Genomic DNA, 27,824 nt, shown 5'->3' with positions numbered 1-27,824 from the left:
GTGATAAGGATTACTATACTGTAATGCTGTCGCTAGGGCATCCATTTCGTCCGGACACGCGTTGGTGGGTCTCGATGCCCGAACGGCCCAACAGGCAACACTACCATCTGCACGAAAATAAAAATAAAAAATCACCGCTCTCACCTTTTTCTCGAGTCGCCATTATTTCCCATCTATTCTCGAACCAACTCTCTGCGCCCGCATTGCCGCGGCTTGCTCCACCGCGACCGAGCTGCCGCGCCCGCACCACCGCAGCAACAGTGCATTGGCGTGCTGCACCACACCCGAGTGCCGCCACCTGCTTTACTGTCTCCCCACCACCACTCACCACTCGTCGTCGAGTTCTTTGAGCCGACGCAGCGTGGTCCACGGCGACCGCAACCGAGCGCCGCCACCTGCTTTCCTGTCTCCCCACCACCACTCGCCGCCGAGTTCTTCGAGCCGACGCGGCGTGGTCCACAGCGACTGCTCCGGCGCGGCGTTCTTCACCATGCCAAGCCACTTGCCTACCGCCATCCTCCCTCGCCACTGCACCCGAGCGCCGCTTGCTGGCTACCGTAGTTCCCCACTAGGTAAGCCATGGCTGCCTGGCAGCGCCATGTTTTGTTTCTGGTGTGTTTCAGAAGTTGTTTTCCAAGTGTTTCATCTGTATGTTGCGTATGTTGCAATGACTATATACGTATGTTTCAAGTATATGTTTCAGTTGTTTCATATGTATGCTTCACGCGTTTCATCTGTATGTTTCATGTGTTTCATATGTATATGTTTCATGTTTCATCTTGATGTTGCATATGTTGCAATAGCTACACACGTATGTTTCAAGTGTATGTTACATATGTTTCATCTGTTTAAGACGTATGTTGTAAATGTTTCAGCTGTTTCAGACGTATGCTTCATGTGTTTCATCTAGATGTTGCAATGACTATACAAGTATGTTTCAATAGTATACGGAGTATGTTGCAACGGTCGGACGGATGTTCCAAAGGAGATGAGACGAGGGGGAAGGGGCGTGGTCGAGACAAAGCGCAGCGGAGGACAGGAGCGCGGCGAGGATGGCTCCACGGCAAGGGGAGGAGCGCGCACGACGTGCAGGGGAAGGAGCGTGGCGGGCTTGACGCCAGAGACGCAACCGGGATGGGGATTGAGTCGCGGATGGTCGGACACGGTTACTGGCGCAAGATCCGGTCACGGGCAGCCAGACGCGATTCGCTAGGGCTTGGATCTGATGCAAGCGCGGGGGGCGTCCGATGCAAAGCGGTTGCAGGCGTCAGAGCATACGGCTGCTGCCACTTAGATCAAAGTAGTGCCATATATGAAATTTGAACTCAAATAGAGAAGTAGAAAAAAAAATTAAATTGAAACAGATCGGTTGGTACTACCATGCAGATTCATATGCTCCAAGAATTTTCAAGGACATCAACTAAAATATGAAACAGAAACACATCAAGAGTCCAGAACTCCAGATATGCAAAAACCATCTAACAGAGGTTCCATTGCTACTTCCACCGGGAAAAAGAAGTTACATCGCAGGAACATGTACATTGTTCAAATCTTCTTTCTCATGGCAAAGAGCACACACAACTCAAACCAATTTCCTCCACTTGCCACAAGAAACAAGATTCAGTTCAAATTTTAACTAATCCTTCATGGTCTGTTTGATGGGGCCATGGGGGTATCTAAATCCAAATCCATATGATTCAGTTCAAATTTTCAACCAATCCTCATGAATCCCTTTATCAATCAAATGTATTGTTTCCCACACATCTCATTAAGAATGCAAAAATGCCATGTCCCATTGTCCACGACCCAACAGATTATGTCTTAGGGTGGATTGTTTGCAACTTCATAATGATGTGCCTACCAACCCTCCTGTGACTGACTGACCGAGCAACCAGATACATTGGCCAGGTGGTATAGATAGACTGGGGTGACAAAACTATAGGGATTGAGTAATAGAACAAAAGGGGGAGAAATATTTCTTTCTTTCCTGTCCTGAACAAACAAACATGGCCCTTCTCAACTTAAGGACTCTTTAACGAATCACAGTCATTTTGCCTGGAGCGTCGTGCACAGCCAAATCAACATGATACATGCTACAATAATCATGCCAACTTTTTGATCCAATAGCAAGCCTGGGGCAGTCCCAGAGAGCGCATTTTGGCTTCAGGAATGCAGAAGGTGCTGAAGTCACTGTTGTGAGCAAATCTGTCATGTGCAGGAAAATACCCCCAGCACTCTGTCCACAGATACTCATGCCAAGGTATGCTTTAGGGGCTAACCCTTGTGGCAAATTGAACTGTGGATATTCCAGCTGAACAATCCCTTCTAGGTTATTAAGGACATCCAGATTAGACCCAGAAAGGTCCATCTTGTAATCATCATCATAAAGAAAATCCTCAACCATAAGTTCCTGGTTCACATAGTACAACTGCAAGAAGATGAGAAGTTGTTAAAATTAGCACAACTCCACAGAACTTCAATTTTTTTCGAAATTGGCAGAAAGGCAAAGTCACTGAACATGCCAATTACATGCATGCTAGAATTAGTTATAAAGCAGTACACAACATCTAAAATGTTGCAATATCTACTCGAACCCGGGACCTTCCGGTCACAGGCGGTAAGACTCTACCACTTGCACCAGACCCGTCCTTCCCCAGACCCCGCACAGAGCGGGAGCTCTCTGCACTGGGTACGTCCTTTTTACTCAAATGCTAAGGAAGTACATAAGAGAGCCAAACAACAGGATGCGGAAAATCAAAATGGGTGCCATCCTAACCTATCGAGAGAGAGCAAAACATCCTTGTACACCACTGGAAAGCAGAAGGTTGTTGTTTTCTTCTAAAAAGACAATAGAAATACATTGACCCCCACCATTTCCAAATTCCATTGCATGCTGCATCACCGCCTGAGCAGGGGGGTGTTGATTGACTTGTCCGGCGCGGGGCAGCGGCCACGAAGAAGCAGGCCAAGACCTCCCACGGCCGTGTCAGCCGCACACGCAAGCAACGAAAGGGGCAACTGGCCACCGAGCCAGGAAATAACACGGAGAGCCCTTTGGTTATAGCATGGACTGCCTTTGCCGCCATGTGGTCTGCAACAAATTAGTCCAGGATCAAGCATAAAGAGAGCACTGTGACAAATTTATGTCGCTTCAAAATAATTTATGTTACTGTAATTCTGAATTATGAAGGGCGGGCCTGATGCAAGCGGTAGAGTCTTACCGCCTTTGACCGGAAGGTTCCGGGATCGAGTCGCGGTCTCCTCGCATTGCACAGGCGAGGATAAGGCTTGCCACTAACACTCTTCCCCAGACCCCGTTCAGAGCGGGAGCTCTCTGCACTGGGTACGCCCACTGTAATTCTGAATTAAAATTCTAACCACATCATTTAGTCAGTGTGAGGTTCGATTTCAACACAACCATCAGGATGCAATGCACAAAATGAAAAAAAAATACTGCTCCTTTCAGTAAATCTACACAACTATGTTTCTAGGAAACACACTGAAAATTTTCCAGCAATCATTGAGGTGTGCTTACTTTGACTAATGTATGTTTGTCGACTCAACAAACATGCTAACTGAACAGCTCTCTTACTGTAAAGAGCTATGGAGTTTCAGAGGGGTATTTTAGAATGAAAGCTACTGTCATGTTTCAAATATAATTTACACATTGTTAAAATCATAAAATCCATATTCATGTCAGACAACAAGACTCGGTTCAGAAACAAATGGCAAGACAAGCAATTAACAAACTATACCATTTAAAAAATCAACAGGAAATGCTCTGACTGGAGAAGTGGAGAATTGAAACATGAAAGTAAGTAGTTCTCTTTAGTGTGCTAAGCATCACCAGTAACATCTAAGGTAACTACCAGACATACAAGGAGAAAGAATGAGCTCCTTTTGATCATCTACAGACAAATTGCAGTGAATATCAACGTATTTGTGGATATTCAAGTAACTTTGAGGACATTTCTGATGAAAAAAAACAACGCATTTCATCTCTCACAAATCAATTATATTCTAATGTGCAAGTAGTCCAAGAGTTTGGTGGAGTTTGGCGTGAGTTGAGTGAGTTGGTGTGAGTGTGAGGGCTTGCCTTTTTGGCTGGCCTGGGGTGTGGTGTATGAGTTCTTTCCCATTTTTACTTCTTAATATAATGATGTGCAGCTCTCCTGCGTTTTTCTGAGAAAAAAGAAAATAATTCTCTTTAGCTGTTAAAACTTTTCCAATGGCACTGAATAATTTTCTTATACAGTTTTCACCATTCTGAGTAGTCATCTCTCCCAAACACATGACTGAGAAGTAAAAACATTAGATAGTGTTTCATCTTGTTACCTCCCATGATGAAAGATAGTTCAAAATTTTCATGGTGTAGCCAAATTTTTTTATAATCATAAATGTTAAGCACACAAAGCAGCCATTTCATGACAAAGACTACCTAGCAAATTTTCATTCTTTCAAGAAGCGTATACTACATTTCACATATTATTCATAGGTTAAAAATGGCACATGGGTTGTCAGAAAATTATACCTTATGTAGCTTGTCCAACAGCTGAAGGGGTGTTTTGACCAAACCATTCCTGAACTGAATGGAGAAAGGTGTAGAGGGCTTAGGAGTCAGGATATATAGAATTCTGGCAGAGGTAAACTGTTGTTTTCTGTAGCACTGAGATAGTAGAGCAGCTTAAATACTGGCAGAGGTAAACTGTTGCTTTCTGTAGTTTAAGTAGCAATTGTCATATTCCCACAGTTTATGCATTCTCTTAACATATTCCCACAGTTCATTGCAATATCTTGTAGCTGTTGAAAAAATAACAGTTAAACTTAATATAAAGGATATAATGCAGACACAGAAAATGGACCAAGAAAGTAATAAGCTGCTACCATAAAACAGATGGAAATCATGTACCAAAAGGCTCAAAGCTCAACACACTTTAGCTACACGCTAGTTAAAGACCCCATTGACAATTATAAAGGTCCAAAAAGGACAATGTGACACAAGCTAAGCACAAGCAGCTACCTAAGTACAAGCTTGTTGAAATATATCTTCCTAACTACAATCATGCTATTACTTCGAAATTACCTTTCATGAATCAATGAATTATTTGTCATGTTAATATTACATCAACAAATGGATGCCTTACCAACCAACAAGGAAATCTAAAAGCTCCAGATGATTTTTAATATACTGCACGCAGCAATAAGTTTTATCAGCCTTCTGCCTAAGCAAAATGCAACAGCAGTGAACCAGATCTTTTCTTACCTGTAACCACAGAGCTAATAATCAGTTAAACACATCGTTAAGTTTTAAAAAGGTCATCAAGAGGTTAAAGGAAAGCTAACGACCTAACGTACTCCCCAACCCAAGGAAGGCAGATTCTGGATGACCTGCTCTTGACTTGGTTCTACTTCTCCATCACCAAAGATCAACAATCTCAACAACGAGATATTTGTCTTGACCTCTTCAAGAGCCTATAATGTATCTATGTCTGTAGCAAAAACTATGTACCTAGAAAAGCCAGAACGACTTGCAATTTGGAACGGAGAGAGTAATTATTTGTTTCTTCTATCCATTGCTCAAATTAACTCAGACATATTTTCATGGTAACAAAATAGTAAGTCCTTATCCAGTCATAAATTACAATTGGTAATGGAATCACGAGAAATTAGCATCAGGTGAGCATTGCTCCAATAATACCCAGTAAGGCATACTCAACAATGCAAACTCTCATAATGATAGTTTCCTTTTACTTACACACTCCAAAACACATCACTGAGAACGTTTGTTAACGAATGATTTCAGAGGGAAAAATAGGCACCACCTTCATTTTCACACTCCTTTCCTTTCTTCGCTTATTACTCTTACCTTGAGAATCGACTGATGTTTGTCCCAGAGGCGTAGCAAGTAGTACAGCATCTTTGGCACTTGGCAGTTTCTCTTTTGCATGCTTCTCATAGATGGGAAAATTTGTGATCACCTGCATCTGTAAAGTCTGAAGGGCGGGCCTGGTGCAAGCGGTAGAGTCTTACCGCCTATGACCGGAAGGTCCCGGGTTCGAGTCGCGGTCTCCTCGCATTGCACAGGCGAGGGTAAGGCTTGCCACTGACACCCTTCCCCAGACCCCGCACAGAGCGGGAGCTCTCTGCACTGGGTACGCCCTGCATCTGTAAAGTCTACAAATGTGCTCACAGTTAGCTCCCAACTCATCAAACAGTGGACACAGAGCCATATGTGTCATATGTCCCTAGGGTGGTACATTGCCAAACTGGCTGCCGCCTCATGTCCTCTTCTAGTAAGATGTTCTCTATGTAAGGTTAATGGACAGAGAAGATAAAATAAAGCTATTCTGCAACCTCATGTCCTCGTTGGAGCAATAGTTGCACTAATGATATACCAGAACATATAATAAAGTCTCTATAGGCATCATTTCACTTTAAACTGTATAATGTACCTTTAGCAGGTTATAGTGCTGAAACACAAATATGAAAGACAAGCACCAGAGCAATTTTTGCTGCATTTTAGCTAAAGGCACACCTCACACAATGCATTTACAGTGGGCAAAAACAAATGACAACATTTCTTTAGGCTGCATACCTCACCAAAATTATGATGAAAAGTTGGATAGTTCCAACAAGCAAACAACAGTTTGTCAGATTACCGCCGGGATGGTTGCCACCGGCGATCTCTCCCTCTCTCTCTCACGCGATCTGGAAGATGAACAGGAAGTCGCAGAGTTTTTGGTGCTGCTAAACTGACAGCGTTTTCTGGTTTAATTTGCGGAATATAAAGCTAGATACAGAGGCCATGAGACCGAGATATGCGCGGCACGCTCGTGAGAACAATGCACCATCCCACACCGCTGGGACGTGCCACGAGGATCGCGCGACGTGGGCATCGTTGCGCATGCTCTATCTGAAACGCTATCTGAACTCTAACTGAAAACTGAAAGAACAGAAACAGCTAACCTACTGTACATCATACGGCAACAGACTTGTAGCCTTACACAGTTCACTCAATTTGTTGGGAATTTAAAATAAACATGCACACCTTTTGTTTTAGGTCAGTTATATCAAAGTGAACACTCCTGTCTCATTTTAAGAATCTAGAGGTTTTTGTGCTGATAGCCAGGTACTTAAACCTGTTATTGGTGAATATGGGAAATCCTATAAATCTGTCATGACTGGATTGCACTGTGGAAAGTTCACAGGATAATGTTGATGGTTCAGCTGTACCTCTGAAATTAGGGTGAGTTGCAAGCAGCCTTTTCTTTCATGCAGGACAAATTTTACTGAATACAGAACATTTGTCGATTCTTATCATAAACCCTATAGACCAAATGGACAAACTTCTCTAGCCACATGGTTGACCTCACAAACAAATATTATAGACACTAATAAAAAATTATAGAAGGCACTTCTTGCTCAGGCCAGTCATATTGTTCAATTTTTACTTATTACCCCCACTGACAAAATCTTTTTTCTTTTGGCTTCAGATATACAACATAAATTTCTGCATATGAACACATGGTCCAAAAATTTGGAGCAGCATAAATATTAACAGTTTACTGGACATACAAATCTTTAGAAGGGCAGGCCTGGCGCAGTGGTGAGAGCTGTCTCACTGAGTCACCAGGTCGTGGGTTCGAAGCAGCCTCTCCGCAGATTTGCGGGGGGAAGGCTTGCCTCGGTTTTTCCCTTCCTCAGACCCCACTCATGTGGGAGCCTCCAGCACTGGGTCTGCCCTTTACCGGACATACAAATCTTTGTAAATTTGGCGTCAGAAGTTTTTTTTTCTCGAACTACACAGGAGAGCTGCTTGTCATGTCATTAAGGTAGAAATAAAATACACGAATTTGGCGTCAGAAGTACTACATAGATTTCTGCATACAAACAAATGGTCCAAAAATTTCAAGCAAATATTTACAGTTTACTGCACATACACTATCCTTTACATGCTTGCACCATAAAAATGCCAATTGAATGGACAAGTATTTGATGTTTTGGTTAATTTATCAGTGTGCTTCTTTCATCAGCATCATTTACCTAAACCATAACTTAAAGCCAAAAGAACAGAAAGAATTCGAGACAACAGTAGAATAGAGAGGGTTTACCTTTACACAGATTTTTTTTCCTTTTGGTTTTAACTGATAGAAAATGACAGGTTAAGTAAAACTTTACGCTGAAATTTCATAAACAGGATGTGTGTGAGGGGAGCACAGGACAACCTAGTATGAGTGAGGACAAGAACTACATGTATCTACTTTTTAAGTAGTACAGATAGAGAAAGAGAGTAGAGAAGAGATAGAAATAGAGAATATAAAACAGTGTTCGTAGATCACAAGGATAAAGAAAATTTATAACTTATATTTATCTCTTATCTAAGAAATGCTAGATGTGGTACACAAGATTGCATCAATGCAGCAAACAATCAGCACGACTTGAAACCATGTAAGTTCATATAAAGGCATTGAGCCAACCTTCTCAGATAGCCTCTCCCAATCACATTATACTACTGAAATGGAACTAAAGATCATTCATGATAGAAAGGAACCTATAAAGATGACGGAGCTAAGAACACGATGAGGCTTCAGCAGACTCTTGCTTTTTCTGTTCATCGCCTTCACTCTGTTCTCCAGAAACATCGCTGGTGTCACTGTTGGATTCCACCACCTCTGCCTCCTCAACGTTCAGTCCATCAACTGGTTCCTGTTTTTCTGCTTCCTTCTTGCGACCCAGCACTGCCTCAATAGCTGCTCGGCTAGCCCTGGCAGCCGCTTCTTCCTTAGCCTTTGCCTCAGCCTTCTTCCTCTCTTCTTCTTCTTTAGCAAGAGCCTCTGCTCTAGCCTTCTCTTCAGCTGCACGTGCAGCCGCCTCTGCTTTCTCCCTCTCAACATCTTCATACAACTCTGTCATTTCCCCATCTCTCCCCTCTTTGTCCAGTGCCTCCTCCAGAAGTGCTTTCATTTCATCACTAAAGACGACACTCTCGTCCAACAGAATACCTTTGGCTATCTTAATCGCATCATCCAACCTTGCAGCATCAATATATGCCTTGAACAGCAACTCATAGCTAGCAATGTTTGGTTTGACCTCCTTTTCAGGCATCATGTCAAAGAACCCTTGTGCCTCGCTGAGCCTATCAACCTTCACCAAGCCACCTATGACTTTGTTAAATGCATTTGCATTGGGCCTCAGACCAGCATCAAACATCTTGTTGAAGTAAGCAACTGCATCTTCCACCCTATCAACCTTAAAGCAAGACTCAATGAGCAAGACAAAGGTGTACTCATCAGGGTTTACACCTTGCTCACCCATCTCCTTGTACAATCCCTCAGCCTCCCCAACAAGATCATTCTTCCCTAGCCAGTCAATCAGATTATTGTAGGAGAGTGCATCTGGAGCACACCTCTTCTCAGCCATCTTCCCAAACACCTCAATCGCATCTTGAAACCTTTCAGCACGGCAGTATGCATCAACCATCGCATTAAAACTCCCAAGGTTCACAGCAATCGTCCTGGGCGGGTCATGTTCCATGCACATTCTATCAAACAGCTTGAGTGCATCCTCCAACCTCCCATTCCTCCCGAGCGCATCAAGCACCGTGTTGTAACTCACGGCACCGAACCTCACCTTGGAACCCTCTCCAAGCACCTCTACATAGCAATCCATGGCCTCCTTCTCCATGCCCTTGAGAAAATACCCTTTCATTAGGTTCCCGTACACCACGCCATCAAGAATAGGCTCCCCACCAAGCTTCTCCTTGAGCTCCTCATACAACGAAACTGCCTTGTCACCGTCCCCGGCATTGACAAACCCGCCCATGATGAAGGCATAGACCTGGGTATCAGGGGCGATGAGGCCGCGCTCGAGCATGCCATCCTTGAGCTCGAGCGCCTGGTCCAGCTTGCCGTTCTCGGCGAGGGAGCGCGCCAGGATGCGGTATGTGGTGGGGGAGGGGAGCACGGGCGAGTCGTCCTTGAGAAGGAGGCGGAAGTGCTCGAGCGCGACGTCGGGGCGGCGGCAGTCGCAGTAGGCCTGGAGGAGGAGGTTGTAGGTGGCGACGGTGGGCGCGACGGAGGCCTGCGTGACGAAACGGTGGAGGGAGAGGAGGTCGGCGTAGCGGGCCTGGCGGAGCAGCGCGGCGAGGACGGCGTTGCAGGTGAAGACGGTGGGGCGGCAGTTGGAGTAGATGGAGTGGCGCGTGAGGAGCGCCGCCTCGTCGAGGTCGTTCTCGCGGATGAGCGTGAGGATTCGGCGATGGAGGTCGAGGCGCTTCCCCGAGAGCACCGAGGCCGGCTCCGGGATCTTGGACGCGTTGGGGTTCGACGCGGGGCGGGGAGCCCCCGGAGCGCGCTGCGGCGCGGGGCCTCGGGAGAGAGGGGGCTCCACGCGGAGGCGGCGCTTGCGACGGCGGCGCTCGGCGGCGGCGTCCGCGGGGGCCTGCGCGTCGTCGATTGGGGCGGGGTTCGGGGTCGAGGTCGGGGTGGCGAGGCAGAGGAAGCGGGCCTGGGGCCGGAGGCGGAGGGGAAGGGGGAGGAGGCGAGAGAGGAGAGGCTTGGAGAGCGCCATGGCGGCGACGGAGCAGTGCGGAGGAGGGTTTAGCCAGGAATTTGTTCGGGATTTTTTCGTTCCGCGAGGGGGAATGGGGAGAGGAGGAACAGAAGCGGGCGAAGATGATGGGACAGTGGGCCGAGCTGGATTGTAGGGTGGGCTAGATTGTAGGGAGTTGCTCCTTTCCTTCCACACAGGCCCAATATTTTATAATTATTAGGCTGTGTAATCCATATACAGCTCGCCGTCGATTTATTATAGATTAATTAATAAAATCGCAGCTCCTTGCTCAGTCATGTTTTTTTTTGAAATGCTCAGTCATGTTGCTGTTGCATAGTGACACAGACACGGCGCAAAGACTAAAAAATGGCTTGTTGACTTTAATTAGGTTGGGCTCATTTTTAGTTCAATTAAAACTCGGGTCCCTAATGAACTCGCTTTCCTACATAACTCGGCCCAATAGATGGCGCAGCGACAGCACGTGTCTGGGCTGGCCCAGATACACAATGACAGGCCAAGACTACGATCCGGTCCCCGACCGGCACCTCTAGCCAGGAGATCTAGTCGGAGCCCCGACCGGAAGGCCTGGCCGTGGTGGGACCGCAGTCTGACTCTGACTCCTCTTTCTCCGGCCGAAGATACGCCGGGCCTCTGCTCGTTGCTCTTTCCCAACCGACACGGTCAGGGCCGACTGGGAATGATCGATCGGGGACGCCCGCTCGGTGTGGGCCTAGGGAGCAGGCGTAGCAGATAAGGTAAGACGCTCAAGTCAACCGCAATACCAAGGACCGTACCCTACCATGCCCTGCGCACCTGCAGGACGGTGCCGCCAGGCCATGTTAAACGGACACTATACAACCTTCCAGACGCGTCAGATTATAAACAGTATTGTGGATGGCGACGTTTGTCGTACCAGACAAATACTATGCATCCTGCCAGGTCATGAACAGTAAGGTGGGCGAACACTATGCAGCCTGTCAGGTACAGCAGGTCATGAATAGTAAGATGGGTGATGGCGTGTCGTACCTGACGGCATGGGCAAGAAGACTAAGTAGCACACGTATACATTCTCTCCCTTTCCGTCTTTGACTCGTAAGGCTATCTCCTTCATCTGTAAAAGGGGATGCGCTCTCTCCTAAAAGGATGACGGCTAAAAACAGCTCAATGGCTAAAGACAGCTCAACAGCTCTAGAACTCGACAGCTACATAGTCTATACGCTCTCAACAGCTAATAAGTTCAGACACACAGAGCATACGCTCTAATACTTAGCGCACGTTTGAGCATCTGTCACTCTCAACCACTTGGTTCCGAGTCCGACCGGGCCTCTAACAACCCACTTCTCATTCCTTACTCGTTTGTAACCCCACAACAAACTTTGAGCACCTGGACTTAAGAATAAAGTCACCAACCAACCTCAACTGTACATAGGGCCCGTTGCCTGAACCAGTATAAATCATGTGTCATTGAGTGCTAGGCCATATCCGATCACAACGCACAGCAAAACTATAAATATTTACTTGTTGGGATCATTTCGCACCGACAGTTGGCGCCGTCCGTGGGGAGAGACGTCGCGCGTTTACGGTTTTGGTCATGGCCCACCTTTCTACCATCTTCGGCATGGCGGGCTCGAGCGATACGATTTGCTTTGGCTCGCTGGAGTTTCCCACGCTCTCACTTGCTGGGATGTGGGCTCCTCCTGTCTTCATGCCACTCCAGACCTTCCTCTTTGGGAGTTCGGACTTCGTCGCCAACCAGCTCGGCGTACTCCACCTCCACGAGGAGGTGCTCATCCCGGCGTCCACTAGAGGAGGAGCGCCCTCCACCGGCCCTGGCCCACTCGACGACCTCAACGTCGAGACACCCACGCTTCGCCTAGAGCCCATGCTGGGCTCAAACTCTGCGGTGAGTAATGTACATATTGTTCTTTATTTACTGTTTAACACCTTCCGCCAACTCTCCGGAGGGACCACGTTGTCCCCACCGCGACCGCCGTGCAGCCGGTCCCCCTACAGCTTCGCGTCCCCTGTGGACACGTGTGCACGGGGGATCCGAAGGATGCTGGCGCCGCCCCCTCTCACGTTCGACTTTGTTGGGATGGCGGGCTATGCTCCCGCCTCCTTCCACGACCTCATCGATGATGAGATCAAAAGCGATGGCTCTAGCATCGGCAACATCATGGCATTTGGCCACCCTCTAAATATATCTCTAAGCTTGACAAACAAAGGTCACAAGATTATTCTGCTGCAGTCTTCAGCACTTAGAATTATTCTAAGTCTGGAGTTTCGCTAAGCAACGACATTGGCATTCCGCGTTCTCCAAAATTCGTTAAGCAACTTGACTTGGTCCAAAGATAAAAGTTGGAGTGTACATGATGGAGATGAGCATGTATAAAGATGGCACTCGTTGGACTTCGTTTTGAGCATCAATTTGGGCTTTTGTTCATCGCTGTCAATGCGCTGACGCTATTAACTTGGAGGTTAATTACCCACTGTTATGTTGCTTAAATGACTTGAGTGCCTTAATGAAAAATGTAGAGCAGGCCGAGGTGATCAAACTTCATTTTTGGCCCAAGGTTTGATTCGGCTCGGAAGCGGCCCAAATCAGCTCCCCACCTTGTCCACACCGGTGCCCGCCACCTGTTCGACAGCTTGCTGACGTGGTCGCCGTGCATGGACGCCGCGTGCCCCCGTCGTTGCTGCATGCCCTACCTCTCTATTGCACCCCTGCTCATTCAATAGAGCGCCCAAGCTGCCCGAGCACTCACTCGCCCACCACTCTCCCTCCCTCGCTCTCTAGTGCTGCGCGCGCGCTCCGGGATGTGGCCGCCATGGTTGTCGCCGCGAGCTCGAGCTTGGCCACCATTGTTCTTCCTCCTCCAAGCGCCTCGCAGCCCTGAATCCTCTGCCACCGGCTCTGCCTCCCTCTACTTGGCCTCGCGCGCTCCTTCCCGGCTTTTCTTCGCCGCCTATTCGTGCGGCCACCAGTGCTGTGGCCGCCGCGGATGCCTGTGCGTGCGGCCAGGCCAACCTGGCCCGCCTCCAGCCAAATTGAGTAGCCCAGCGTGTGCGCACGGGACCCCTGGTCCTCCCCACCACTCCACCGCCGCCGTAGATGACTACGGCCGTCGGAGCCACGAGCCGGCCAGGCTCTCTGTGCTGCCGTCGTAAGCAGAGAAGACGAAGGACTTCGCGCTCAAATTTGAAGAAAGTGAGGGGGTTAAGTGAAGGAACCGTGACTCTGGTGAATAGTGTCGAGAAGGGTCAATCGCTGATCTTTGATTTCAGTTTTCTACAGGGACCCCGATGCAAGACTTACATGTCTTTTCTTTTGTTTTTACAGATTTGAATGATGAACTTTGCAAATTCATAGTAATTAGTATAAAAATCATAAAATAGTAAATGAGGACTTTTTGGAATCCTTGTGAGATTGTCTATGCATTAGATCTATAATATGGCATGTTTTAGTTTAAATATTTTGCTGTAAAAATAGTTTTGTGTAGTAAGGTTGTAATGCTAGTTGAATTTGTTATTTTCCATAACTGCAGATCTAGGGCTCCAAATGAAGTGAAATTTTTGTGGCATGCTAATCATGTGATAGTTGATGTGTGGTAAAAATTTCATGAGTATTGGATGAAGTATGAGTGAGTTATTGGTTTATCTCGCTCTCACATGATTTCTTGCAATAGCAAATTGTCTTTTTCATAGAGGCAGCTATACTTATGCAAATAGTATGAAATTTGTACAGTAGACTATTGACAGGATATGTGAGCTACTGTAATTTTTGTAGAATTTATTGTACATTTTTTGTATATGTTCATAAATACACCTTGATGTCTAAATAAATTAAGAAATGCTTTAAGAAAATTTATTTAGAGGTGAGCACCATGCTTTCTGGTGTTCTTTAGTCATGTGTGAAATGTTGGTAATGTTGGTTTTGCCCAATTATGTGTTTGCAACATAAGTTAATAATTATTTTCTTGCCGATGTGGTTTATGGATAGATCTGGGAACTTAGCAAAGTTCTTCATGATAATGTGCTTTGTTGTGAAACTTGTTTATACAAAAGTTGTAGATAATTCATGTATCTAGCTTCTGTTAAAATTTGGTGTCATTTGGCTAAGTAGTTTAAGAGTTACAGTTGTTTAAAGTTGGGTTTCAGAAATGGCTGCTCTCTGTCAATTGTGGACCAGTTTCGGTAAATGGGTATATTTAACTTAGTTAACTTGAGAATCATGATAATATGATTAAAGGTGAATTGTAGAAAATTTCATAAGCTTTCCAGGATGTCTAGTTGCATGGCTATTGGATTTGTATAACTCTAGTTATGATCCAAACATGAAGCTGTTGTTTCCAATCCAGAAATAGACATATGCTAGTTGTGCTTATTTACACCATGTGTTGCTAAGTGTGGCTTATGCCCTTGTTGATAGTCAAGTTATGATACTTGTGACCTTGTTAAACTTGTATCATGTTTAATGTGCTTGCTCTCTATAGTTAGTTGTGTGATGTTAGTTAACTGTCCAGGGAGTGCGCTATGGCGGATGCCATGGGACAGCCACCAGATGTAGTGGAGTCTCTGTAGACTCACACCCCTCTAGACCCTGTGCATAGGCCCTGGCGCGTGCGCAGGAGCACGGCGAGGAGTTATGACAAAGGCGACCAAGCTAGCCATCGCCTACGCTGGCATGCCCGGTGCATCATGCTACACCACAGGCACGTAACCCAGCGAGCGGCGCTCAGGGTTGTTCCCGTCAGGTCTAGTGTAACATCCTAGATGGAGAGGACAATCCCCCTCAGTTTGCTCGGACTGGCTTAAACATCGTTGTTGCGGCAATGCTTCTGCGTGGCCTCCCCAAGCCTACCGACCCCTAGGAGTAGGCGATCCACCGGAACCTCCAGGCGCTGGTGGAGACCGTCGCCATTCAGTAGGCAGAAAGCTTCGCGCTACGACACCAGCATGCGGCCTCTTGCCCAGGCGGGGGACTAGGGCCCCACCAGTCGAATCACTCCGTCCACTCACCACAAAAGTTGCTGAGAGTGGAGCAGGAGGCCATGGCTACACTGCAGCCCAACCCGGCGCTCGCTCCACACCGACCACCTATGCGCAAATGGCTTGGGCCAAACTGTGATGCTCACAACATCATCAACAATCAATGCCATGCCCAACATGATGATGACGTCCATCGAATGGTGGTGAGAGCAGGCGGCGTGTGCCCTAGCCTAACCATCGAGGAGTGCGAGGACACGCACCGTAGGCATGGCGACCGACCGAACGACCAGAGCCCTAGCTCGGATGGCCTAGGGCCATGAGCCTTTGGTCGCCGCATCTAGAAAGCGTTGTTCCCACAGTGCTTCCGACTGCCCACCAATATCGCCAGGTACACTAGTGAGACGAACCCCAGTATATGGCTCGAAGACTTCTGGCTTGCCTATCGAGCCAGAGGAGTGGATGATGACTACTTCATCATCTAGTACCTCCCCATCTACGTGGGGGAGCATGTTCGATCATGGCTCGAATTCCTTCTGTCCAACAGCATCCGTGACTAGGCGGATCTCAAGAGGGTCTTTGTCAAAAATTTCCAGGGGATGTATGTCTATTCTAGGAATTTCTAGGACCTCAAGAGCTGCTAGCAGGAGCCCAATGAGTCCCTATGGGATTACATCCACAGGTTCTCAAAGCAGTGCAACTCCCTTCCTGATGTTGTCAACATGGACATCGTCAGCGTGTTCCTCTCTAGGACAAACTGCAAATCCCTGATCCACAAGCTCGGCTGTGTGAAGCCTCGTATCACCCGCGACCTGCTCGACATCACTACAAAGCACACATCTGGCGAGGAGGCGGTCAGGGGGGTCCTTAGCGGTGGTTGAGACAGGGGCAAGGCCAAGCGTGAGGACCAAGGGAAGTGCCCCTCCACACAAAAGGGCAAGAACAAGAAGGATCGACGCCGACCGACCAACCTAGCTTTGGTCGCCGTGGCTGACCACATAGGCAAGCAGCCCTAGCAAGGCCAACCCGACCACTTTGACAAGCTCATGGAGAGTCCATGCACCAACCATGCCTATCCCGTCAAATACCTCTATAAGGACTGCGAGCTCATCAAGCGCTTCCTATGGCAAGCCGCCAAGCCAAAAGAAGGGAAAGGTAAGGAGGAGGAGGCCAAGAACAGAGGCACGATGGGCAAGGATGAAGACGGCTTCCCTGACCCCAAGGAATGCCTCATGATCTTTGGGGGATCCAACACCATCCACTCTAAGCGCCAGCACAAATTACGCTATAGAGAGGCATACACCGTCGAGTCGGCCATCCCCTCTTTTCTTAGCTAGTCGGACTCCCCGATCACTTTTGATCAAAGAGACCATCCTTCCCACGTCGCTCAACTAGGTTGCTACCCACTCATCATTGACCCCATCATCCGCAAGAAGTGCCTCACTAAGGTGCTGATGGACAGAGGTAGCGGCCTCAACATTCTCTATGTCGATACCCTCGACTCCATGCGCATCCCCTGGTCGGACCTCTGCCCAGTGAGCTCTCCCTTCCACAGCATGATCCCAGGGACGCAGGCATACCCACTTGGGTAGATCGACCTACCCGTCACGTTTGGTGACCATGTCAACTTTCGCTCAGAGGTCCTAACCTTCAAGGTAGTGGACTTTCTAGGGTCCTACCACGCCATCTTGGGGTGGCCATGCTATACCAAGTTCATGGTGATCCCCAACTACACCTACCTCAAGCTAAAGATGCCAAGGTTGAACAGTGTCATCACCATAGGTCGCACCTTCTCGCACGCCTACACGTGCGATCGCGAGCATTACGAGCTCACCACTACCGTCATCAACTCCATCAAGCTCCTGGAGCTCGGGAATTTGGTGACTCCAGTAGTCCTCGACCGCAATGGGCAAACCTCCTTAAGCACCTTCCATCCGACTAAGGAAACCAAGGTGGTGGAGATCGACCCTAGCAACCCAACCAAGATGGTGCGGATTAGGACCAAGCTCCCGGCCAAATAGGAAAGCGAGCTCGCTGACTTCCTATGCGCAAATCATGATGTCTTCACATGGAAGCCTTCTAACATGCCGGGCATATTGAGGGAGGTCACCGAGCACGCACTACACGTTGTCCTAGGCTCAAAGCCCATCAAGGAAATCCTGCATCGCTTTGACGACGAGAGGCGTATGGCCATAGGTGAAGAGATTACCAAACTTCTAGCAGCCGGATTCATCAATGAGGTATACCACTCCAACTGGCTAGCTAATCCTATTCTTGTGAAAAAGAAGAATGAGAAATGGAGAATGTGTATTGACTATACTAGCCTCAACAAGGCATGCCCAAAGGACCACTTCCCTTTACCATGCATAGATCTGATAGTCGACTCCACCTTAGGGTGTGAAATCCTCTCCTTCCTAGATGCCTACTCAGGCTACCACCAGATCATGATGAAAGAGTCTAACCAGGTCGTGACTTCATTCATCACCTCATATGGTTCGTACTATTACATAACCATGCCTTTTGGTCTTAAGAACGCTGGTGCCACCTATCAACGGTGCATGCAGTGATGCTTCACCAACCAAATCGACCCGCCTGACCAACCTAACCAAGCCAAGCGGCCAAAACCAACAATCGCCATCTATGTAGATGACATAGTGGTGAAAACGACTCAAGCTAGTGACCTGATCACAAACTTGGCCACCACATTCGTGAACCTCCAAAGGTTCAGCGTCAAATTGAATCTTGAAAAATGTGTTTTCAGGGTTCCGAAGGGGAAGCTGCTCAAATACATCATGTTTCGACTAGGTGAATGGGCCCAACCCCAAAAAAATCACGGCCATCTCCAACATGGGCCCTATACGCAACGTCAAGGACGTATAGAGGCTCACTGGTTGTTGGGCCACCCTAAGCCGATTCATCTTCCGACTAGGTGAATGGGGGATGCGTGTCTACAAACTTCTCAAGAAGACAGACGTATTTGTCTAGACAAAGGAGGCACAACAGGCTTTGGAAAAGCCTCAAAGCATCACTGATGTTGGCCCCAATCCTCATCGCTCCCAAACAGGGAGAATCCCTCCTCCTCTACATCACGGCAAGCAACCACATTGTGAGTGTCGCCCTCATCGTCAAGAGGGAGGAGCTAGGACACCCCCTGAAGGTCCAACGACTAGTGTACTTCATCGGTGAGGTACTCACCGACGCTAAAATTTGCTACCCCTAGGTTTAGAAGCTTCTGTACGCCATGCTGATGGTGACCCAAAAGCTCCTACACTACTTCACCGACCATGAGGTCATGGTCGTCACCTCGTACCCACTCAGGGAGGTCATCCGTAACCACGATGTTGCTTGCCGAATCTCCAAGTGGGCTCTCGAGCTCATGGGCCATGACATCAGGTATGTCCCCCACACCGCTATTAAGTCTCACGCTCTTGCTGACTTCATCGCCAAATGGACGGAAGTCCAGCTCCTAACCCTGGATGTCACCCATAAGTACTAGACGATGTACTTCAACGGGTCAGTCATGGCACCCGTCTTGGGGGCTGGAGTGGTTCTGATCTCCCCGGACGGGAGCAGGCTCCGCTACGCAATCTGTCTCCATTTTTTAGCATCAAATAATGCCGCAGAGTACGAGGCCCTCATCAATGGACTACAAATCATCATCGAGCTCGTCTCCACATGACTGTATGTCTGTGGCGACTCAGAGTTGGTCATCGACAAAGTCATGAAGGAGTCCTCTTGCAAGAGACCTCTCATGGCGGCGTACTGCCAAGAGGTGCTCAAGCTTAAGGACAAGTTCTAAGGGATCGAACTGCATCATGTCGCTCAAAAGGACAACGACACCACTGACTTCCTTACAAAATTGGTAGCTAGATGGGAACCATCCGCCGACGGGGTCTTTGTAAATGACCTCCACGAGCCATTTGCCCACATCCAAGAGGATCTGACCCAAATGCGCTCCAACACCAATCTAGCACTCGGGGGCTCCGGCCCCCCGACATGCCCCAACCCCGACCGAGTGCTCGGGGGCTTCGACCTTGGCACCTCCATCGCAACATCGCCCAACGACATCATGGTGATGGCACTCGATCTAGCTGACTGGAGAGCACCACTGCTCGCATACCTCCTCGAGGAGGTTCTACCACCAGAAAGGACTGAAGCACGATGAATCGCTCGACGTGCCAAGATGTCCGTTGCCATTAGTAATGAACTTTACAAGCGAAGTCCATCGGGAGTGCTCATGAAGTGCATCCCGACCAACCAGGGGAAATAGCTTCTCCTCGAAGTCCATGCTAGAATCTGTGGACATCACACGGCCCTAAGGTTGCTGGTCAGGAAAGCCTTTCGCCAAGGTTTTTACTAGCCCACGATGCTACGAGATGTAGAGGATGTGGTCCATAGGTGTGAAGGATGCCAGTTCTATGCTCGGCAAACTCACCTACCGGCGTAGGAGCTTCAGACCATCCCTATCACCTAGTCGTTCGCGGTCTAGGGCCTCAACATGGTTGGACCCCTCAAAAAGGCCTCGGGTGGCTTTACTCACGTACTCATGGCGGTGGACAAGTTCACCAAGTGGATAGAGGCGAAGCCCATCACAAATATCTGCCTAGAAGAGGCAGTCAAGTTCTTCCTCGACATCATCTATTAGTTTAGTGTCCCTAACTATATCATCACCGAGCATGAAACAAACTTCACCGAGAAGAAGTTCCTGGACTTCTGTGATGGATATGGCATCAGGATCGATTGGGCCTCGGTCGGACACCCATATACTAACAATCAAGTCGAGCGGGCCAATGGCATGGTCCTCTAAGGACTCAAGCCCTACATCTTCAACTGGCTCAAAAAGTATGCTAGACGATGGGTTGCAGAGGTCCCAGCGATCCTCTGGAGCCTAAGAACAATCCCAAACCGATCCACGGGGTTCACCCCTTTCTTCCTGGCTTATGAAGTCGAAGCAGTGTTGCCATCCGACCTCGATCACGGTGCCCCAAGAGTAAAGGCCTTCAATCGAGACTGAGCCACGGAGGCTCAGCAGGACACGGTTGACTTGCTCGAGGAGGCTCATGAGATGACCATCATCCACTCCACTTGTTACCAACAAACTCTCTGTAGGTTCCATGAAAGAAAAATCAGGGGAAGGATCCTCGAGGTCGGTGATCTCGTACTCCAGAGGACCTAGTCAACCAAGGACAAACATAAGATCTCTCCACCATGGCATGGACCATACGTGGTGCCCGAGGTGATCTAACCAGGTACCTACTAGCTGAAGGATGACAATGGCAACGTTCTCACCAACACATGGAACATCAAATAGTTACATCGTTTCATTCCCTAAAGCTTGGTCTTACTGTTTATTTCCATTCAATGCTTGCTCCTATAGTGCCCTAGCCTGAGCACTCTTGGCCTAGGTCTCTTGGGGGCTCCACGGTGGTGTGATACCACCCCTTTTTTACTATCATTTTTTACTATCATGTAGTAACACTTTTTACCCAAACAAAAGGGTGTCGCCCAAACAAAATGGCATCCCGTTCCTTTGATTACCCTATGTAACTTGCGCTTTAGCCTCCCAACCGATCACACCCCGCCATGACCTACGGTTACAAGCAACTGAGCCTCATGGGCCATGCCTGGGTTCTTAAGGTTGCAGCCTATGGGTCAACGGGCAGGTGCGAGAAAGAAATGGCAAAAACGAAGCTATGCAAGAATAAAAACAAGGGTGGATGGAACAAGCTTCCCCTCACGAGCGATTTCATCACAAAATGAACTTAAAATATTCACGAATGTAAACTGTTCACATAGGGGCTCCCCCACAAATTCATCTTTTACATAAACTGACTATTTCTACTCTAACTCTATTGTCCCCCCCCCGGCGGCGACGGTTGATGGTGCGGTTGGTGAGGACGAAGGCAGCTCAGTTGAGATCAGGATGACGGCGCTCGACTTGGCTACAGTCGGGACAACGTTTGGCTTGGTTGGGGATGGGACGATGCTCGCCTCTGACCTAGCCTCTGCTACCTCCACAGGCTGAACGACGTCTTCCAGTTGCACATCTATGGCCACGGTCGAACGGTGAGCCTCCATCACCCACTACGTGGTGACCTACACAGCGACCACCTGTGCGTGTGGCACCAAACTTTCCCCTAGCGCATGGATCTCATCTGTGCTCCACCTATCAACATATCCTCTGTAGATGGCCACAAACTCCAAATCAGGGTAGTGGGTCACCACCAAGGTCAGCACCCCCGACGTCCTATAGAACATGCCATCGGAGATGAGCGCCCAAACTTTATTCGGGACCTCCTCCAGCTGGATGGTGGGCATAATGTTGCGAAGCTAGTCGAGCTCTCCCTCGAGAGCATGTCACTCCTCAAGGGACTAGGCTAGCACCTCTACGCTCTGACCAACCGCCGCTTTGACCGTCTCCAGCTCTTGCTCTAGAGAGTCGATCTTCCCACCCAGTTCTAGAAATGGACGACAAATTCAGGGGCAAGGAAAAGAAAAATTCAAGGCATCAACCGAGGGTAGAACAGGTATGTACCGAGGCTAGCACTTTCGAGAATGGAAAGCCCTTCCTCTTGCAAGGTCACCCTCTCAAGCAGACAAGTGTTCGACTCCTCTACCTCGAGCATCTGCCCCCGAAGTGCAATGACCTCCTGCTCAGCGTCTGACCGGGCCTTTCGCTCTACTTCTAGAGCCTCTAAGGACTTCCTGAGTGCCGCCTTGGTCTCCACCAAGTGGGCCTTCGCCGTGTTAAGTTTTTGCTCAGCAGTAGTCGCCTGCTCAACCACACACAGCTCTATCGCCCGTGCTCCCGTTGCCTTGGCCGCCTAGTCTTGGGACTCATGACAGGCAGACTCTAGCTTGTGCCTGAGCTCATCAACCTGCTGCAACTCCACCACTTCTTGCTCCATCTGAATATGCTCCTCCCAAAGAAACCAGGACTTGTGGATCGACGTCATCTCTAGGTCCTAAGAGACAAGAAGCAGGCCTACTGAGACAACCATTTAAATGCCAAGGAATCAAAGACAATGCCAGGAACATAGAAAAACATACCTCTACAACATGTGGTAGGTCAATAGTCATGGCCTAATGGATGAGCTCTACCCTCTCCAAGGCCTCCTTGAGCTTCGCCTATGTAAGGGCAAGATTAGACTCCATCGATAGTCCTCTCTCCTCGAGCAGGTGCCAAAGCTTCACCTCCTCCTCATCATGAAGGATGAACTAGGCCTTTCCCAGCTCACCAGAGCAAGGACACACCAGCTCGTGGGTCACCCCTGACCCACCGAAAGATCTAGCCATCGTAGTATCAAGCGATGATCGGATCATCACCAACTCCTAGGACAGCGGAATGGCTGGTAGCTCCACCCTGGTGTCTTCCTCATCGTTGAAGGGGATGTCCACCACCAAGACTCCATGGCTCATAGGCGACCGCTCTACCTCTGGCCTAGCCACGGCTCCTCTGGCCCCCTCTAGCTCTAACTAGGCGGGCTAACCATGCGTTTCTCCGTTGGGCAAGACAAGGAGCCTAGCTTCCCTCCTCTCCTCCTCCATAATCGATGGGGGAGGGACTGCAAGAGTCACCTTCGACTCGGCCTCTGCCATCACCATGGGGATCGCTGCCATCACGACCGCCGCCGCTGTGCTCATGATCGGTCGGGAAGGTGCAACCCCCATTAAGGAAGGTCACGCCACCACCAGCCTACTTGCCCCTTCACTCATCGCAACCCGCTATAGGCTAGGTCTCCACTCTTCTTGCACGGGAGGTGGGGAGATCCCCTGTCCTACCAACTCCTAGCCACTGCCACACAAGCTTAGGTTAGTCACGCTCAAAAACTTAACTATGAGAATAAAGGGAAGCATGAATACATACCTAGATGAAAGCGGCAGAACCTTGAAGCCCTAATCAGTTGACGATGAGCTGACCAAACAAGGATTGCTCAGGGGTCACGACCCATGCCCCTTGGATCAATCGAGGGTGGGGGTGACCCGGCCAGTCCCCATTCGGCCCGTGAACGGCTGTGGCCGCCAGCTCATGGCAAAACCACCAGAGCAACTAGCGAGGCATCTCCCTGTTGGGGGTCATGCACACACGTCGACCCCAAAGAAGCAGGGGAACGATCACATCCTCCGACTGACCGGCGTGCTCTGCCACACTCGAAGCAGGGGGCCGCAAAGCTGATGATGCCTCCGAAGGGCATGATGACCACACCCACTTCACCTCCCATTCACGGGTGGCATCCTCACCTACGGCGTGTTTCCTTGACTCAGGAGCATCACCGCGCATCTCTATACCACGCCCGCCACCGACAGGCGTAGCTGTAGGCTAATGATGCTCCACCAAGGTCACAACAGCGCCCCTATCTCACTCATCCTTTGAGGAACTCACGTCATCACCCATCTCCATGAGCTCCTTCAACTCGAGCTCCGCCTCTATGTCGCTCTGGCTCTCACCACCATGGACCCGCTGGTTGATCTCCTTCTCCTTATCAAACCTCCTTTAGACCTTCTCAGTTTTCTTCTTCTTGGCAAGCATGGCCTCCCTCTGGGTGTCTTGCCGAGCCGTGCCTTCCACCCCTCTCAAAAGATGCGGTCAGGATCTATACCCCATGATCCCCTATGAAACAGGCGACTTAAAATTGATCTAAACATCAAAACAGAAAGGAAAAAAGGTCATGGGAAAGGAGTATACTAGATTTGATAGCTTCACGACATGGAGAGGTCTACGCGTCCCTTCGAGGGACTCATTCTCCCCCAACTGCAGCACCTGATCGAGATAACTCCAGACTTCATCCCTTGACAACTCCTCCGACGACGCGCGGTCGGAATCCATCGGGCCAGAGTATTCCCACATTGGCCGCTTTCTCTTTGGCAACGGGGTGACCCAATGGTAGAAGAAGGTATGGAAGACCCACAACCCTTCGAGGCCATGCCACACGAGCCTCCGAAGCTCTGTCTTAATGATCTCCAGCTTGTTCTACTGATGGGTAGGACCCCACGACTAGCTTTCCCTCCTCTCCGGCCTCTCCCCGGTGAACATCGGGAATGGCGCCTCTGCCAAGTTCCTGATGTAGAACCACTCACCATGCCATCCCTGGTTGGAGTCACTAGGGGAGTATGCCCGGTAGGGGACCAATGGCTTAGGCCGCTTCTATAGGGTGAACCCACCGACCGAATCGATTCTAGGCGGTTTCCCCTCGGACAGGGCCCACCCACTAAAGATCTGTTGGAAGAGGTCCATGTGTGGCTCCATCCCAAGGAAGGCCTTGTAGACGGTGATGAAGCCGGTGATGTGCAGCGCCCCAGTCGAGTTGAGGTGCTGCAACTCTAGGCCCCACTCATTGAGGAGCCCACATAGGAACCAGTGTGCGGGGTACCTGAGCCCACGCTCGTGGAAGGCAAGGAAGGAGATGACCTTGTTAGCCTGGGGTTGTGGAACAACCTGCCCTAGGGCAAGAGCCCTCCAATACACCACTTCCTTTGATGGGAGTAGCCCCTTCTCGGCGAAGGCGGCCAGCACCTCCTCATCCACGTTGGAAGGCCTCCAATTCGACATCGCACCTTGGATTTATGAACGAATCTGTGAGTTTTTCCTCTCCCTCGCTCTACCCTCCTCTCTCCTAGAAACTGTCGTGGCACACGAACAGGCTTGGCAAAAAGAAGGAAGGAGAAACGGCAGTGGTTGAATAAAGGCGAAAGAATGGGAGGAAAACCCTCTCCCTTCCCCTATTTAATGCGGAAAGGCGTGTGGTGGGACGTGGCTCTGGCTGACAGGACGCGACCTGCCCGATAGGACATCGCTTGGCTAATGGGACGTGGCCCGAGCGGGGCCCACCACTACCACAACCTTGGCATGAAGTGACGGGTAGCTCGGGGGCTCCTGTCGGGTTTATAAACCCGGGGTCCCCAATGGACCCGCTTCCCTACAAAACTTGGCCTAGCAAGCGGCGCAACAACAGCACACACCTGAGCCGGCCCAGATACACAATGACAGGCCAAGACCATGATATGGTTCCCGACCGGCACCTCCAGCCAGGAGATCTGGTCGGAGCCCCAACCGAAAGGCCCGGCCATGGTGGGACCGCAGTCCGACTTCGACCCCCTTTCTCTGATCGATGATACGCCGGGCCTCTGCTCACTGCTCTTTCCTGACCGACGCGGTCGAGGCCGACTGGGAACGACCGACCGGGGACGTCCGCTCGGTGTGGGCCTGGGGAGCAGGCGGAGCAGATAAGGTAAGATGCTCAAGTCAACCGCAATACCGAGGACCGTACCCTGTCATGCCCTGCGCACCTACAGGACGGTGCCGCCAGGCCATGTCAAACGGACACTATACAACCTTTCAGACGCGTCAGAGCATGAACAATATTATGGGTGACGACGTTGGCCGTACCAGGCGAACACTGTGCAACCTGCTAGGTCATGAACAATAAGGTGGACGAACACTGTGCAGCCTGTCAGATACATTAGGTCATGAACAGTAAGGTGGGCGATGGAGTGCCGTACCCGATGGCGTAGGCAACAAGACTAGGTAGCACACGTACACATTCTCTCCCTTTTTATCTTTGACTTGTAAGGTCATCCCCTTCATCTATAAAAGGGGATGCGCTCTCTCCAAATAGAACAACGACTAAAAACAGCTCAACGGCTAAAGACAACTCAACAACTCTATAACTCGATAGCTACACAGTCTACACGCTCTTAACAGCTGATATGCTCGGACACACAGAGTATACGCTCTAATACTTAGCGCACGTTTGAGCAACCGTCACTCTTGGCGACTCGGCTCCGAGTCCGACCGGGCCTCTTACACCCCTTCTCATTCCTTACTCGTTTGTAACCCCACAGGAAACTTTGAGCACATAGGCTCAGGAATAAAGTCACCAACCGACCTCAACTGGACATAGGACTCGTTGCCTGAACCAGTATAAATCCTGTGTCATTGAGTGCTAGGCCATATCTGATCACAACGCACGATAAAACTACAAATATTTACTTGTTGACCGCATTTCGCACCGACAATATCTATTTTTTATATCCAATTGAGGGGGGGTGTTGGAAGGTATTTTTGTATAAAAATATTTATGCGTGTAAATTAAAGAAGATATAAAGAGTCTCTTGAAGATGCTCTTATGTGCGTGTTTTTGTGAAGTTGCAATAAGCAAAAAGGCATGTCACGCGCGCCGAGCTGGAGCATGACGTTTGATTGAGCAATTAAGCGAGCACTTACGTACGTTATTTCCAATCCAGATCTTCTGGTGTCATCTGTTGTCCACCGCTTTGAGCAGACATTTTGTTATTTTTCTAAATTAAATTGTGCTTAAATTTTCCTAAATTTCTAACAACGCTATGGTAAACCATAAGTCCATAACCAGTAAGTATCATTTTTCTATCATGGAGTAAGAGCCTATTTGACAATGTTCTAGCTCTTTTAAAAACAGTTCTATATTTTACTTTTATGGAGAAGCTATAAATCCTAACACTTTCTTCCCTAATATAAAATGGCTCATGCTCCTATGTAGCTTCACCGGTAAAGCTCTTTTTCCACACTAGTGTTTGATAGAGCTCTTTTCTACACTACTTTCTGTGTACCAAAGGACCCTAAGTATCATCATGCATGTCGTAAACACAACTGGATTTTGTGATAAGCTCTGGCTGAAACCTCCATGCAGGCCAGTATCTCATATGATCATATCATCCAGTGGCAGTGATTCGTTGAAGGTCACTCAGTACCGCATTTGCATACTAGTAGCAAATAAAAGGTTGCCTAAGACTATCTCCAATAGCGCACGCAATGGGCGACCTAAACACAAAATGCATCGTGTACAGTGTTTTTACGTCCCAAAATCACGATCCAACGGAGGACGCAATCAAGACAGCCATTTTGCATAGTAGCCGTGACGGAAGGCAAAAAAGCATCGTCGTTCTCGACGACTCAAAACACTGCAGAGAGAGAGGGAGGAGCGACCGACGCCGGAGCCCGGCATAGGGGTAAGGCCGATGGAGGTCGGTGGAGGCGTGGCTGCCGTCGTGGAGTCCGGATCCACCCGACTGCCATCGGAGGGAGCAGGGGTAGGCGGCATCGGGCAAGGGAGGGGCTACGACGACCATCGGAGGGAGCAGGGGAGGGGTTGCGGTCGCCGATGGAGGTCGGTGGGAGCAGGGACAGGCGGTGTCAGGCAAGGGAGGGAGGATCCCGCCGGCGAGGTCCGCCTGTGGTGGAGCAGCGACGCCAGGGCCAGAGCTCGGAGCAGCCAGCGGACGACGACGGCGAGGCGGGACCGCGGCGCCGG

General features: G+C 49.2%; 2 protein-coding genes and 1 long non-coding RNA gene across 3 annotated transcripts; 1 reads left to right on the top strand and 2 right to left on the bottom strand.

Moving 5' to 3' along the window:
* Positions 1–1,514: 1,514 nt before the first annotated feature.
* Positions 1,515–4,817, bottom strand: LOC136452476 (uncharacterized). Its single transcript, XR_010758839.1, has 4 exons — positions 4,532–4,817; positions 3,222–3,373; positions 2,872–3,091; positions 1,515–2,428 (listed from the first exon to the last, which is right to left on the bottom strand). It is a non-coding gene; the product is annotated as an uncharacterized lncRNA (long non-coding RNA).
* Positions 4,818–8,436: 3,619 nt separating this feature from the next.
* Positions 8,437–10,621, bottom strand: LOC136452475 (pentatricopeptide repeat-containing protein At3g49240, mitochondrial-like). The gene has a single exon (XM_066453088.1). It carries the CDS (start codon positions 10,567–10,569, stop codon positions 8,569–8,571), a length of 2,001 nt encoding a protein of 666 aa, XP_066309185.1. The 5' UTR covers positions 10,570–10,621; the 3' UTR covers positions 8,437–8,568.
* Positions 10,622–17,252: 6,631 nt separating this feature from the next.
* Positions 17,253–17,558, top strand: LOC136454834 (uncharacterized). The gene has a single exon (XM_066455098.1). It carries the CDS (start codon positions 17,253–17,255, stop codon positions 17,556–17,558), a length of 306 nt encoding a protein of 101 aa, XP_066311195.1.
* The last annotated feature ends 10,266 nt before the right edge of the window (positions 17,559–27,824 follow it).

The sequence above is a fragment of the Miscanthus floridulus genome, chromosome 5 (genome assembly GCF_019320115.1).
Source record: "Miscanthus floridulus cultivar M001 chromosome 5, ASM1932011v1, whole genome shotgun sequence".
Lineage (NCBI taxonomy): Eukaryota > Viridiplantae > Streptophyta > Magnoliopsida > Poales > Poaceae > Miscanthus > Miscanthus floridulus.
Note: the sequence above shows the minus strand (reverse complement) of the source record. Positions and strands in the feature narration are given on the sequence as shown.

What these genes read in the sequence shown, in the direction of transcription:
- LOC136452475 (XM_066453088.1), bottom strand. Translation starts at nt 10,569, where the DNA reads ATGGCGCTCTCCAAGCCTCTCCTCTCTCGCCTCCTCCCCCTTCCCCTC.
- LOC136454834 (XM_066455098.1), top strand. Translation starts at nt 17,253, where the DNA reads ATGGTGATCCCCAACTACACCTACCTCAAGCTAAAGATGCCAAGGTTG.